The following is a 14,886-nucleotide window of genomic DNA, read 5'->3' as shown; positions in this document are numbered from 1 at the left end:
TGGATGCCCCGTGGACAGGAGCCTGTGCTCCCCACCCTGCCTGGGCCTGTGCCCTCCTCGGCTGGTCTGTTGGCCCTGAAAGCATCTCCCTACTGGGTCCCACCACACACTCTTAATTGGCTCCCCTGCTTCTCCGAACCTTTCCCCATCTGTTCCATCTTAGCAGTATAGCTAATGTGACTATTTAAGAATAAAAATTTGGTCACTTCACATATCTGCTTAAACACCCTTCCAAGACTCCCTTTGACAGGTGCGTTGTGACCCAGCCCCAGGATTTGTCCGGCCTTCCTCCTAACCTCCAGCTGCTGCGGCTGTCACCAGTTAACCCCATCTGGGGACAGTCCTGTCACCTCTTATCCCTGAGTTCTATGATGGCCTGCGTGCTCTCTGCCTCTTTGCCTAATTCCTACCGAAACTTTAGGGGGTTCCTTAGACACTGCTTCATCCAAGAAACCTTTTCTAGTTCTCACTCTGGCTTCAGGGACCTGTCCACCTCCTCCCACACCATCTATGTTACCTCTGTCCCCACTCGTAACATACTTGTCGAGGCCTGGACTGTAGTTGCTTTGTGTCACTGGCTCCTAGCACAGTGCCTGACACTGAAGAGAATGAAAGAATTGGCAGCGTCTTCAGGGGCCCGTGCATGTGTACGGGCAAGAGTGGAGCTGGTGCCAGAGATTCCTAAAATACCAGTTGGCGGCCCTGCCCGGCTCTTGGCAGGATTTGAGACGATGTTAAAGTCATGGTGGCTGTCCTAGAGCAAAGTTATCACCTGAGGGCTGGTTCACATTCATCTGCCTCAGTGCCTGGTGCAAAGGGCAAAGTGAGCCAGGGCTGCTCTGGATGCCCAGTGAGCGTGGGTCATGAGTGAGTAAATGGATTATTTCCTTCGTCTTTAGACAGCTATTTGATCTTTTATGTCATTTGTGCTCACAAGCAAATAAAAATATGTGCTAATCCTCATGCCTTCCACATTTTTATTCTATAGCCTGTGCTTAAGTACACAAATTATTAATTAGAAGCATCTTATTATTTTTTAAGATTTTATTTATTTGGCAGAGAGAGAGAGGGAACACAAGCAGGGGGAGTGGGAAAGGGAGAAGCAGGCTTCCCTCTTAGCAGGGAGCCCGATGCGGGGCTTGATCCCAGGATCCTGGGATGATGACCTGAGCCGAAGTCAGACGCTTAATGACTGAGCCACCCAGGCGCCCCAATTAGAAACATTTTAAAAAGAACCCTAATTCACAAGTTCACTTACTGTTTTGGCTTATTAAGGACATTATTATTACATAATAGCTGTTACCTTAGTTGGGTTCTTAACTATGGAAGTATTTAAGGAAACATTTAAAAAACTTTATTATGGAAAATTTCATACATGTTCAAAAGTAGAGATAATACAGTGAACTCCCATGTACCTGCCATCCAGCTTTAATAACTAGGGTGATTCATGTTTCATCTGTAACTTTACCACCTCACTCCACCCTACTCAAGTATTTTGAAACAAATCCTAGGCATTATATTGTTCTGTCTGTAAATATGTCAGTATATCTAAACAGATAAGCTGTTTTAAAAAGACTAGTTTTGCCTTCGTATAGATTCATGAAGAATGTATTCATTTGTGTCTGTTTTTTCCCACTCAACATGTTTGTAAGATTCATTCATACAATTGCAGAAGTACATTCTTTATTCTGTATTATTTGATTTACTAATGAAAAGACTTTAAAAATACAACTACATACCACTCGTATACTTAAATATATTATCAGTAATACTTTTATCAGTTCAATCAAATCAAAATTATTAATCACATTTAAATTTTTTGTTTCATACATGATGAGTTGTGTAATATTTGGTTTTGTTAAAAACAAAACCACAGGCCCCAAATGGTGTCACTTTAACATTTACGTAGTTGAATTTTGTTATTTAGCTGTTTGTTCAAATCAGGCTAAGGAAATACTTCCGTTTCAAAGACTGCTTCCTCCCTCTTCAGAGGACACACTGGAGAGCTTTATGTTGAGAACAGCCATTTCTCCTGTAACTGTGGGAAGAGGCTGAGTTTTTATCAAATAGCCTAACGTGTAGGAAGTGGGTTTACGGGATCAGAGTGCATGTGTCCTCCACCCCCCTTCCCCATTAGGTAAAGCTGGGTCTGATGTGTGCTAACAAGGCCTGGCTAACCCTGTGCCTGCCTTGTCCTTTTCTCCCACATTACAGAATTCTGCCTCCTACAAGGGAAGCATGGTGGCTTCGAGCTTGAGAGAAGTGGCTCTGTCTTCATGGACCCTCTGCCCTTTCAAGAGTTTGCATTTGGGGACATGCCAGATGCTGGGCAGGGACCATCTGCCTTGGATTGGCCGTTGAGTGTTTTAACACAAGGTATTGCCAGCAGGGTGGGGTGTGGTGAGCTGATGGCTACTTGCACTGCACTGCAAGAGGTGATGTGGCCTTCATGAGCGAGGACTCTTTAGAGACTTAGTGGAGCACAGAGAGGACAGTGCCTCCAAGTTGGACGTCGTCCACTCAGCAGGATGCACCTCAGCGGGATCTTAGGGAACCTCAGGTCTTAGGTGCCCTGTTTTGAGGAAGGGGTGGAAGACTGAGGACTGAGAGGGCATTTTCTTTCATTTTAACCACAGAAGACTTGCATTCAAAATAGCTAGTCAGCAACAAAGAGAGGGAACCCCAAATTTGCATGTTTCATGATATTCCAGCCTTCACTGCCAACACAGGCAAGGCTTTGTCAGCATTTCGAAATGCTCTCTTGGGGGCTCTCTGTCCACATGGACTGAAGCACTGCGGTGCCATGGCATCCGGGGAGGAGGAGGGGAGTACCTGGGACGTGCCTGCAGCAGCTCCTTTTATTCCCCGTAGCATGCTGTGTTTTAAAAAATGGGCTTTTCTCGTGGTGCTATGGGCGGTGGGGAGCGTAGTATATGGCAGGAGAGGAAACAGGCAAGGAAAAGGTGAAACACACAATCAGGAAAGAGCTTGGTAAAAAGAGCTAGGAGCAGCTCCGAATATGGTCTGGCTGGGAGGAGAAGAAGATTCTTACCTGTGGGGCTTTGGTGAGTCCCAAACCAGAAGATGCTTCTGTTTCTGTAGCGAAAGTGCCAGCGTTGGAAGAAATGGCAAGGAAGGCCCAGTCTTAAGATGGGCGTCCCCATCCTCTGCTTCCTTGAGATGGCTGATTGGGTGTGACTTCCAGCTGCCGTTTCAGCACTGCCGTGGGTTAGAACCACAGCAGAGTGGCCCCGCAGCCTTGAACTGTGCTACAGGGAAGTGACGAGACGGGTCGTGGGCTGCAGCTTCCTTATCATCTCCTCTCCCACCAGTCCGCCCTGTCCGTTGGCCATTCCAGTCAGCCTGGGGTGGAGTGCAATGGCTGGGCCTGTGAAACAGGAGTAGGAGGGGGGACAGCCTGGCCTGTGTGCCCTCAGACCAACCAGGAAAGCTCTTCTCTCTAGGCTGGCGTGGCAAAGACCCAGCTGTGTTCATAGGGAAGTTTCTGAATATGTCAGGGACTGATGGGACCTCTTCTCTCCATGGGGCTGACAGCTGTGTGCTGGAATCTGCCATCAGCAGAGGTGTAGTACATTATGTATTAGTATGCATTCCTGCATATGAAAGCTGTGGTTTATCAAATCTTGCTTTTAAATCCCCACTGGGCTTAATTTACTAGAAGTGTTTCAGTGTCTTTAAAAAAAAAAAAGATTTAAGGAGAGAGCCTCAAGCATCCTGCAGAGGATGTGCATAACCTAGCCAGATGGGCCTGTGTGCCCGTTCTCCAGGATGGGTGAAGAATAATGAGTGGGAAAAGTGGAATGGCTGCGTTTGCCATGAAAACAGGGTGTCAGACTTTGAGAAGCAAGCATTAATATTAAAGGATAAAAAAACTGCACGGTATTAGAAGAAAGAAGGTGGAAAATAATTGCCTTTGGATTTGCATGGCTATGGAGACCTGTAAAAGCACTGACTGATAGTTAATAATTCAGCCTGGATAACTTACTTCTCTAGAAATCATGCTAAAGAGGGATCTAAATAATTGATCAGACTTTTCCAGAAAATAGACTTAATGTTTAGTGAGTCATCAGAACAAGAGTGAAGTCAGAAGCAGATCTGGGCGGCCCTCTCGCTTGTCTCTTTTCGACCCCTTGTTTCTGGTTATTGAAAATGTGCAGGGCGGTAGCCAGCTCGAGGCCCGACTCGAGCTCCACGACTGGCCCTGCTCGGGGAAGTCCCCCGTCCGGAGGTGCGCACAGCGGTCCTGACGCGGGGCGCACTCTGTGCCCTCACAGCCACTCTGCTCTTGGAGAGGAACTTCCATCCCTTTGCGGGGTTGCCGGAACAGCAGCAGACAGCGCTGAGCGATGTCCTCCAGGCGGTCCTGTCTGACGAAGAGTCACTTGTGGCCCTGGAGCAAGTGGTAAGACCAGAGACCTCTCGAGACTGTTTCCACCTGGGTTTCCGGGAGATGTGGGCAGGCTAGACCTCTTGGGATAAAGCCGTGAGCTGGGATAAGATTGTATTTGAAATGTCCCCACCTCCTTTAAACCTTCAAGCTTCTTTTTTTCTTACTCCCAGGTCCTTAGTGTTCTAACCGAAGAAAGGTGGCTGATGTCAGGAATCGAAGGGTAGATTGGTTCCCTAAGGGCTGTTGTAACAAGTTACTACAAACTCTGTGGCTTCGAACAACAGAAATTTATTCTCTTAAGAGTCTGTTCTGGAGGCCAGAAGTCAGCAGGGCCCTGCTTCCCCCACAGGCTCGGGGGAGGTGGGCGGTGGAGAACCCTTCCCTGCCTCTTCCAGCTTCTGGTGGCTCCTGATGCTCCTTGGCTTGTGGCCACACTTCTCCAGTCTCTGTCTCCCCATGCCTCTGTCCTCTGTGTCAGTGTCTTCCCCTTTTCTCTTAAAGGACACTCACCATTGGATATAGGGCCCACTCCAGTCTAGGAGCATCTCATCTTGAGATCCTTACCTCAATGATATCTGCAGACTCTTATTCTTACTCCAAATAAGGTCATACTCTGAAGTTCCAGGTGAACATATATTTGAGGGGCCATGATTCCATCCCACTACAAGGGGGCTGTATGGTAGAGTCCCGTAAGTCAACTTATTCTATTTAGAATAGATTAAAATTAGCAGGTCTTTATATTTTTCTGTTTTGTAGCAGAAGGATTTTCTGGGGAGGCTGAATTCCTTAACTATTATTTGTACAAATGGTGACGGACACACCAGCTGCCAACCTGCCAGACTTTGTACTCTCCTTTGTTAAGGGGGCTGGGGCACTATTAAGATGATTTATATGATAGCTTTTTATTTTGGTTTTTTTGTTATTCTATTTTTCAGAGTTGTTGAACTCTGATTTTCTGATTCAATGCTTAATGGTTTCCAAGAGAGCATTCAGTTATTTTTTCCTCTTGCAATTGGATTGTGCCAAAAGACCTTAGCTACCAGTGATGGAACCTGCAATTGTTGAAAATAGTCCAATAGTCCAGGAGTTCTGGGGTGTTCTGGAGGATGTGAAGCTCACAGAAGGGTGTGCTAGCCCCAGGGAGAACACAAATGTTTCAAAAAGCCCACTGATTTATACTTCCTAAAATAGCTCCTTCCAAGAGGGAAATCTCAGACCAGTCCCCTTTGGAAAGAACATCAACTGCCCTGTCAGGTGCAGGAGCAAGCTGCTCAGGTGGTGTGGGCTGGCGTTTATTAATGCATCTGATGTGGAGTTACAATGGATACGAGCTCACTAGGTGGTCCTGAGCTGGCTGAGGTGGCCTTCACTGGCAGGGCCACCCACCTCCCAGCAGGCCCAATGTGGATGGCTGAGGCTGCCTTGGCCCAGCTGGGAATGTGGTTAGGGGCTGGTGTGCCAAGTTAAAAACTGGAGAACCATGATGGGACAATGCTTTTATGTTCCCTTCCTTAGTTCTGCATGTAGTCACCTATTCCTGGTCCCCGGTACAACCCGACAGACCCTGCCTTGTCCTGGAAGGTTCTATCCATAGTTCCCTGCATCTGTCCTCCCCTCTCTTTGAAAGAATAGTACCTGGCAAGGCTGTTTATGCTCTCCTTATGAGAGATTAGTGATTTCAAAATAAAAGAATGCAGGGTTTTGCTTTTCTTGTGAGATAGCAGAAGGGTAAGCGGTTGCATGTCGTGGGATAGAGGCTCAGCTTGGCCTCTGGCTTTACTATGTCTGTCTCTTTTCTCCTCTCCCTGCAGTGTGAGGATGTGGTCACCGGCCTGTCGCCCCCACTGGCAATGCTGGGGGAGCTGAAGCCCCCACAGCAGCAGGATGTCATGGCTTTCCTATGTTTGGTGGGGTACGGAGTACAGGGTGGGTGTCCAGGTCTGAAGGATACACTCAGCAACCAGAAGCTCTTTTCTACGGCCTACTTCTTGGTCAGTGCCCTAGCAGGTAGGGAAAAAGAAATGCTGTTGCTGCTTTGAAATTGCTTTGCTTACTATTGTGCAAGATTTGGTACCTGTGGTTTCCTCCCTTTCAGCAATACAGGGAGGGTAAGTGGAAGGCTGAGGAAGCTTTTATGATTGCCATGAAGTCAGACTCGTGTGACACCAGCCTCTTCAATTCTCTCGGAGAGCATGTCTCTCTCCTCCTTCGGGGAGGGCTGTCTGCGGACACACACCCCCAGCAGCACAGGAAGGAAGGCATCTCCTCAAACACAGCCTGCGGTTCACACTTGAGCCTTGACACTGCTGCGTGGCAGTGGCTTTCATTTGACAACTGTTCTCTCCCTTAGTGTTTTGGTACCTCTGATCCTCTTTACAAACTTACTAGCCACTTTGTGGCCATTTGGGTAGGGAGACTGTGGAGAGCATCCTGATGCACTAGGATGCTGGGCCCAGTCAACACAGCTTCTACGCTGATCCTGAGATGGCCCTCCCAGGGGCATGGCCATGAAGTTATCACCTACCCGTGGACCCCGCCCTGCCACTCCTCTACCACTGCCATCCATAATTCACCATGCCAGAGGGGCTGGGTTAGCAGAAGGTAGCCACTCTGTGTAGGCTTTCAGTTCCTTCAAGGAAAGGCAAGACCTGGCCCATCAGCCCAGGATCCTTTTCCCCACAACTTCCCTTCCCAGTGATATTATTTGAGGTGTTGAGTTCAGGATGCATTCATGGTTCCTCCCCAGCACCACAGAGGAATAGATGCCAAGCAGATCTTCAGTTTTTTAAAAAAATTAATCATAGGGCGCCTGGGTGGCTCAGTCATTAAGCAGCTGCCTTCGGCTCAGGTCATGATCCCAGAGTCCTGGGATCGAGTCCCACGTCGGGGGTCCCTGCTCAGCGGGAAGCCTGCTTCTCCCTCTCGCACACCCCCTGCTTGTGTTCCTGCTCTCGCTGTGTCTCTCTCTGTCAAATAAATAAATCTTAAAAAAATAATAATAACTTGAGCTTCCAAGTGGAGTGGGAGTTGACCCATAACATGAGATTTGCTGTTTCTGAGCTGGAAGCTTGGGGGTAGTGGAATCTTTAAGTGCAGCTGAAAATATCTAGTCAATTTCTGAACCAACAATGCCCTCTTGCATCTCTCTGAATTGATATCTCATTTACATGTTGGTCACTGCAGAGGTCAGATCAGCTCTTTCATTGTAAAGCCCTTCCAATAGTGTTCCTGCTAATCCTCTGCCCTTCTGAGTTGACCTTTCCCTCTTATAAAAACAGTCTTCTCTCTTTAGAACCTGGGGAAAATGCTGGAACAGGAAATGGCCTCTCCTTGAGTCCTGTCTGCAGCTTTCTAAATAATAACCAGTTACCAGCTCTACAGTGCCTAACTTTTAAAAAGAGATAAAATTTACATCATATTAGTTTTAGATGTACCACAATTTCATATTTGTATACATTGTAAAATGATCACAGTATGTCTAGTTAATACATAGTTAAAATTTTTCTTTCTTACAAATTTTTATGGGAATTTTTAACATTTATTAGCAACTTTCAAATATACAATACAGTATTGTTAACGATAGACATCATGCTGTACATAACATGCTCATGTTTCACTTTTTTAATAGCTGGAAGTTTGTACTTTTAACCACACTCATTCATTTCCATCTTTCCCAACCGCCCCCCCCCACTTGCCTCCTCCTTCTGGAAACCCTCAATCTGTTCTCTGTATCTATGAGCTTTTTTTTATGTTAATCACTGTACATTACATCATTAGTTTTTGATGTAGTGTTCCATGATTCATTATTTGTGTATAACACCCAGTGTTATATGATTTTTTTTTTGGATCTGACAGAAAATGCAGTCTCAAGTTGCTTATTAACTTTGTTGTTTTCTTCTAGGAGTTTTGTGGTTTCAGGGCTTATGTTCAAATCTGAGTTAGTTTTTGTGTATGGTGTAAAACAGTGATCCAGTATCATTCTTTTGATATGGCTGTACAGTTTTCCCAGTGCTGCTTACTAAAGAGACTGTCTTCTCCCCATTGTATATTTCTGGCTTTGTGTCATAAATTGCATTTATTCTGGGCTCTTTATTCTGTTCCATTGATCTACAGTCTGTTTTTATGCCAATACTGTACTGTTTTGATCAGTATAGCTTTGTAATACAGTTTGAAATAAGACAATGTGATGCCTCCAGCTTTGTTCTTCTTTCTCAAGATTGCCTTGGCTATTTGGGGTCTTTTGTGGTTCCATACAAATTTTAGGTTTGTTCGTTCTATTTCTGTGAAAAATACCATTGGAATTTTGATACAGATGGCATCCAATCTGTACATTGCTTTGGGTAGTATGGACATTTTAACAATATTAATTCTTCCAATTCATGAACACAGACTATTTTTCCATTTATTTGTGTCTTCTTCAATTTCTTTCATCAGCGTCCTATAGTTTTCCGTGTAGAGGTCTTTTACCTCCTTGGTTAAATTTATTCCTAGGTATTTTATTCTTTTTGATGTAATTGTAAGTGGGATTTTCTTAGTTTCTCTTCTGATTATTCATTAGTATATAGAAACACAACAGAGTTTTGTGTATTGATTTTGTATCCTGTAACTTGTCTAAATTTATTTGTTCTTATAGTTTTTTGGTACTTTATTTCCTATATATAGTATCATGTTATCCATAAATAGTGGCGGTTTTACTTCTTTCTTTCCAATTTGGATGTGTTTTATTTCCTTTTCTATCCTAATTGCTCTGGCTAGGACCCTAATACTATATTGAATAAAAGTGGTGAGAGTGGGCATCCTTGTCTTGTTTCTGATCTTAGAGGAAAAGCTTTCTGCTTTTCACCATTAATGATGTTAGCTTTGGGCTTGTCATATATAGCCTTTTTATGTTGAAGTACATGGTCTCTATACTTTATTGACCTTTTTTTAAATATCATAAATGGATGTTGAATTTTGTCAAATGCTTTTTCTGCATCTATTGAGATGATCATATGATTCTTATCCTTCATTTTGTTACTGCAGTGTATCATGTTGCTTGATTTATGGAAGTTCAGCCATCCTTGCATTCCTGGAATAAATCCCATTTGATCATGGTGTATGAGCCTTTTAATGTACTGTTAAAGTCAGCTTGTGAATATTTTGTTGAGGACTTTTGCATCTATGTTCATCACGGATATTGGTCTGTAGTTTTCTTGTGGCCTCCTTGTCTGGTCTTGTTATCACGGTAATACTGGCCTTGAAAAAGGAGATTCCAAGAGTTTGAGAAGGATCAGTATTAATTTTTCTTTAAATTGTATTTTTATTTAAGTAATAAGCTTTATGCCCAACATGAGGCTTTAACTCACGACCCTGAGATCAAGAATCACGTGGTCCACCAACTGGGCCAGCCAGGTGCCCCAGTATTAGTTTTTCTTTTTCTTCTTTTCTCTTCTCTTTCTTTTCTTCCTTCCTTCCTTCTTTCTTTCTTTCTTCTTTTCTTCTTTCCCTCCCTCCCCTCCTTCCTTTGGTGGGCAGCAAAGCAAGATTTATTGAGCAACTTATTGAGCGATAGCAAAGTGATAGTAAAAAGCTCCCAAGGAGGGAGAGGACCCAAAGGGGTTGCCCTAATTTTTCTTTAAATGTTTTATAGATTTCACCCATGAAGCCATCTGGTCCTGGACTTTTGTTTGTTAGGAGGTTTTTGGTTACTGATTTAATCTGCTTACTCATAAATCCAGGAATAAATCCCTGGTCATGGTGAATGATTTTTTTGATGTACTGTTGGGTTCGGTTTGCTAGTATTTTGTTGAGGATATTTGCATTTATGTTCATCAGAGATCTTGGCCTGTGGTTCTCTTTTTTTGTGGTGTCCATCTAAATTAGGTATCAGGGTAATGCTGGTCTCATAGAATGAATTTGGAAGTTTTCCTTCCTTTCCTATTTTTTGGAATAGTTTGAGAAGAATAGATATTATTCTTTAAATGTTTGGCAGAATTTGCTTGTGAAACTATCTGGTCTTAGAGTTTTGTTGGGAGTTTTTAAATTATTGATTCAATTTCATGCTGGTAATTGGTCTGTTCAAATTTTCTATTTCTTCCTGGTTCAGTTTTGGTTGGCTATATGTTTCTAGGAATTTATCCATTTCTTCTAGGTTGTTCAGTTTGTTGGCATATAGTTTTTCATAATATTCTCGTATAGTTATATTTCTGTGGTGTTTGGTATTTCTGATCTCTCATTTGTGATTTTATTTATTTGGGTCCTTTCTCTTTTTTCTTCATAAGTCTGGCTGGTGATTTATCAATTTCATTGATTTTTTTTTCCCCCAAAGAACCAGCTCCTGGTTTCATTGAGCTGTTCTATTTTTTTAGTTTCTGTATCATTTTTTTCTGCTCTAATCTTTATTATTTCCTTCCTTCTGCTGGTTTTAGGTTTTGTTCTTTTTCTAGCTCCTTTAGGTGTAAGATTAGGTTGTTTATTTGACATTTTTCTTCTTGAGGTAGGCCTGTTTTCCTACATACTTCCCTCTTATGACCACTTTTGCTGCATCAAAGGTTTTAGGGACCATTGTATTTTCAGTTTCATTTGTTTCCATGTACTTCCTTAATTTTTTCTTTCATTTCCAGTTTCATTTGTTTCCATGTACTTCTTAATTTCTTCTTTCATTTCCCTTCATCCATTGATTGTTTAGTAGAATGTTATTTAACCTTCTTGTATTTGTGGTCTTTCCAGATTTTTTTCTTGTTGTTGACTTCTAGTTTCATAATGTTGTAGTCAGAAAAGATGTATGGTGTGACTTTGATCTTTTTAAATTTGTTGAGGCTTTTTCTGTGGCCTAATACACGATCTGTTCTGGAGAATGTTCAATGTGCACTTGAATAGAATATACATTCTTTAGGATGGAGTGTTCTCCATCCTAAATGAACCATGTGGTTCATTGTGTCAAAGCCATTGTTTTCTTATTGATTTTCTATTTGGATGATCTGTCCATTGATGTAAGTGGGGTGTTAAAGTCCCCTACAATTACTGTATTATTATAGATTATTTCCCTTATGTTTCTTGTTAACCGTTTTATGTATTTCGGTGTCCCCACGTTGGATGCATAAATATTTACAATTGTTATATCTTCTTGTTGGATTGTTTCTTTTATTATTACATAGTGCTCTTCTTTGTCTCTTGTTATAGTTTTTGTTTTAAAGTCTTGTCCAACATAAGTATTGCTACTCTGGCTTTCTTTTGACATCCATTTGCATGATAAATGTTTCTCTATCCCCTCAGTTTCAATTGGCTGGTGTTTTTATGTCTAAAATGACTCTTGTAGGCAGCATATAGAATGGGTCTTGTTTTTTAAATCTATTCCGCCACTTTGTCTTTTGATTGAAACATTTAGTCCTTTTTTTCATTCGAAGATTTTTTTTTTTTTTTTGAGAGAGAGGTGGGGCAGAGGGAGAGAGAGAGGATCTTAAGCAGACTCCACGCCTAGCATGAAGCCTGACTTGGGGCTCAATCTCAGGACCCTGAGGTTCTCAGGACCCTGAGGTCATGACCTGAACCAAAATAAAGAATTGGATGCTTAACTCACTGAGCCACCCAGGTGCACCCCTCATTCCAAAATATTATTGATAGACATGTATTTATTGCCATTTTTTTTTAACTTGCTGTGTGGTTTCTGAACATTTTCTCTGATTCATTCTTGTCTTTCTCTCCTTCATGGTTTGCTGGTTTTCATTACTGATACATTTGGATTTTTAAAAATTCTTTCCATATTCATTAGTGGTTTTTGATTTGTGGTATAACATCTTCTGCATATATAGCAGTCTGTATTAAACTGATAGTTTATGTTTGAACCCATTCTTTATTCCTCCTATCCCCACGTTTTAGGTATATGGTGTCATATTTTACATCCTTTATTTTGTGAGTTCCTTGACTGATTTTTCACAGAAATATTTGATTTTAGTGCTTTTGTGTTTTCTACCTTCATGCTATAATTTTTGGTCTTTCCTTTCCACTCCGAGTTCCCTTTAATATTTCTTGCAGGGTTGTTTTAGTTGTTGTGAGCTCCTTTAGTTTTTGTTTGGGAAACTCCATCTCCTTCTATTCTGAATAATAGCCTTGCTAGATAGAGTATTCTTGGCTGCCATTTTTCCCATTCAGTACATTGAATATATCATGGTACTCCTTTCTGGGTTGGAAAGTTTGTGCTGAAAAATCCACTGACAGCTTTATGGAGTTTTCTTTGTATGTAACTGCCTTCCTTGTCATTTTTAATATATTTTCATTATCACTGTATTTTTCTGTTTTAATTACAGTATGTCTTTGTGTGAATCTGCTTTTGTTGGGGTTTCTCTGTGCCTTCTGGATATATTTCCTTCCTCAGTTTAGGGAAGTTTCATGCTATTTCTTCAGATAAATTCTCTGCCCCCTTTTCTCTTTCTTCTGACTCCTGTAATATGAATGTTATTATATTTGATGGAGTCACTGAGTTCCCTACGTCTGTTCTTGTTTTGCAGGATTCTTTTTTTCCCCTGTTTTGTTCAGCTTGATTATTTTCCATTACTCTGTCTTCTAGGTCATTAATTCCCATGCTTCTAGCCTGCTGTTCATTCCATCAAGAGTGTTTCTCAATTTGTTTATTGAGCTCTTTATCTCTGCTTTGTTACTCCTTATCTCTGTGTTAATGGTCTCACTGATGTCCTTCACTCTTTTCTCAAGTCCAGTGAGTATTCTTATGATCATTGCTTTAAATTCTTTATTAGGCATGTTACTGTATCTGTTTCACTTAGATCTCTGGCCATGGCCTTGTCTTGTTCTTTCATTCTGGACAAATTCCTCTATCTTCTCATTTTGTCGAAGTCTCTCTGCCTGTTTCTCTGTGTTAGGAAAGTTAGCTATGTCTCCTGTTCCTGAGGGTAATGGCTTTATGAAGAAGAGGTCCTACATGTAGTGCCCTGCAGTGTAGTGTCCCGTTCCCCAAGGCCTAGCACTTCTGGGAGTGGTCTCCAATGTGTCTTGGCCTCTTTATGCTTCAGACTAGTCATTTGCTGAGGCTCTCCTTGCCTGTCGTGGGCAGTGTTTGGTCTCTAGTCTGTATGTGGCACATTTTACCTAGGTGTGCTCTGGTCTGCATGTAATGAGAACTCTCACTGCTGCCACTGGAACTGAGGCCTCAAAACCTGCAAATCAGGAGATGCAGTGTTGGCAGGAGTTTGGGGCAGTCTTCTGGGGGACAGGACCTACTATCCTAGGACTGAGGCAAGCATGAATGGGCAGGGCTTGGTGTAAATGAGTTGAGTGAGTGTTCATGTTGTGCTGGTTCCCACAGATGGCTCTGCTTTTATGCTGATGGGTGGGGGAGGTAAATGGCACCTGCCAGTTCCTATGGTCCTGGAGGGGTCTCTCTGGGACACACTACAAGATGAGCTGATAACCTCCCCACTGTTTGCTCTAGGTGCTCTTCACATTCCTGTTTCCATGCTGTAAGTCCACAGGCTGTGGGCTCTTGGAGAGAAGGCAGGCAATGTCCTCCAAGCTCTCCCTGAGCCAAGCATGGTGACCTTTAAAACTCCAGGCTTTAAGCACCACTGATTACAAGAAGTCACAGAATATGAGCCCTCCTGCTTTCCAAGCCAATTGCTATGGGGATTTGTTTTCCTTGTATGCTCCCCTGTATGCTAGTCTATCTTTTGCCCTTCTCTGTGACCATGGCTCCCTCCCCACTGCTGTTGCCACAATCCATTTCTCTCCCAAGCCACATCTCTATTGGTCCTATCTTGATTGCTATGGTCTTTTCTCTACCTTTACTTGTGGAGTTTGTTCTGCCAGTCTTCAGATAGATTTCTGGGGTATTTAGGATGATAGGATAGTTATCTAGTTGTATTTGTGGAATGAGGCAAACCTAAGATCCTCTTATTCAGCTGCCATCTTCCCCTCCTTCTATAAATAGGCCTCTATCACAGAAAGACTGGGGGTAGTAGTCAGCCAAGAACTGGCTCTCCATTTGTTATAGTCCCATAGGGCCCAGGCTATCAAGCCTGATAGCCACCAGAGCCAGGTGATCAAGAGGCAGCCATAAAAACTAGAGCATCAGACTTGTGTAACAGCTCCCTTCCAGGAGATATGGGTGCCTTGGAGTGTGGCAGAGGAAGGATGCAAAGATGGTAAGCACTGGCCCCCATCCTCACAGTGTACTCCAGCAGGCCCCTTGCTCTTTTGAGAGGTCTGCCCTTCAGATTGATGCTTTAAGTTAACAAGCCTCTTTCACAGAAAGTCTGGACCCCTTTCAAAGGGCTGACTTCGTGCAGGCAAGTAAGTCCATGGGCAAGGCCTTTAAGAACCATTTCTCAGTTTGCTATAGCCTTGTGGGTCTCATGAACATGAGCCCCATTGGCTTTCAAAGCTAGATATCTGGGGAGCTGGTCCCTCCAGTGCCTGTCTTAAAAATGTGGGGTTCAAACTCTGCTCCTCAGAGAGAAGCTTTTGAGTTCCCTTCCAACTGTGGG

At 43.0% G+C, this 14,886-nt stretch overlaps 1 protein-coding gene across 7 annotated transcripts in view; it reads left to right on the top strand.

The window, feature by feature from the left end:
- Positions 1-14,886, top strand: part of GSDME (gasdermin E) — a 120,077-nt gene that overhangs the window by 68,638 nt on the left and 36,553 nt on the right. For all 7 annotated transcript variants that reach the window (XR_003516399.2, XM_027573505.2, XM_027573502.2 and 4 more), the window contains exons 6-8: positions 2,215-2,376; positions 4,296-4,423; positions 6,223-6,418. Coding sequence is in view for 6 of the 7 variants with exons in the window: in XM_027573505.2 (XP_027429306.2) it covers positions 2,215-2,376; positions 4,296-4,423; positions 6,223-6,418 (486 nt within the window). In the remaining variant the exon portion in view is untranslated. The remainder of the gene's footprint in view (positions 1-2,214; positions 2,377-4,295; positions 4,424-6,222; positions 6,419-14,886) is intronic.

Source organism: Zalophus californianus, chromosome 12 (genome assembly GCF_009762305.2).
Source record: "Zalophus californianus isolate mZalCal1 chromosome 12, mZalCal1.pri.v2, whole genome shotgun sequence".
In the NCBI taxonomy this organism is placed as follows: domain Eukaryota; kingdom Metazoa; phylum Chordata; class Mammalia; order Carnivora; family Otariidae; genus Zalophus; species Zalophus californianus.
Note: the sequence above shows the minus strand (reverse complement) of the source record. Positions and strands in the feature narration are given on the sequence as shown.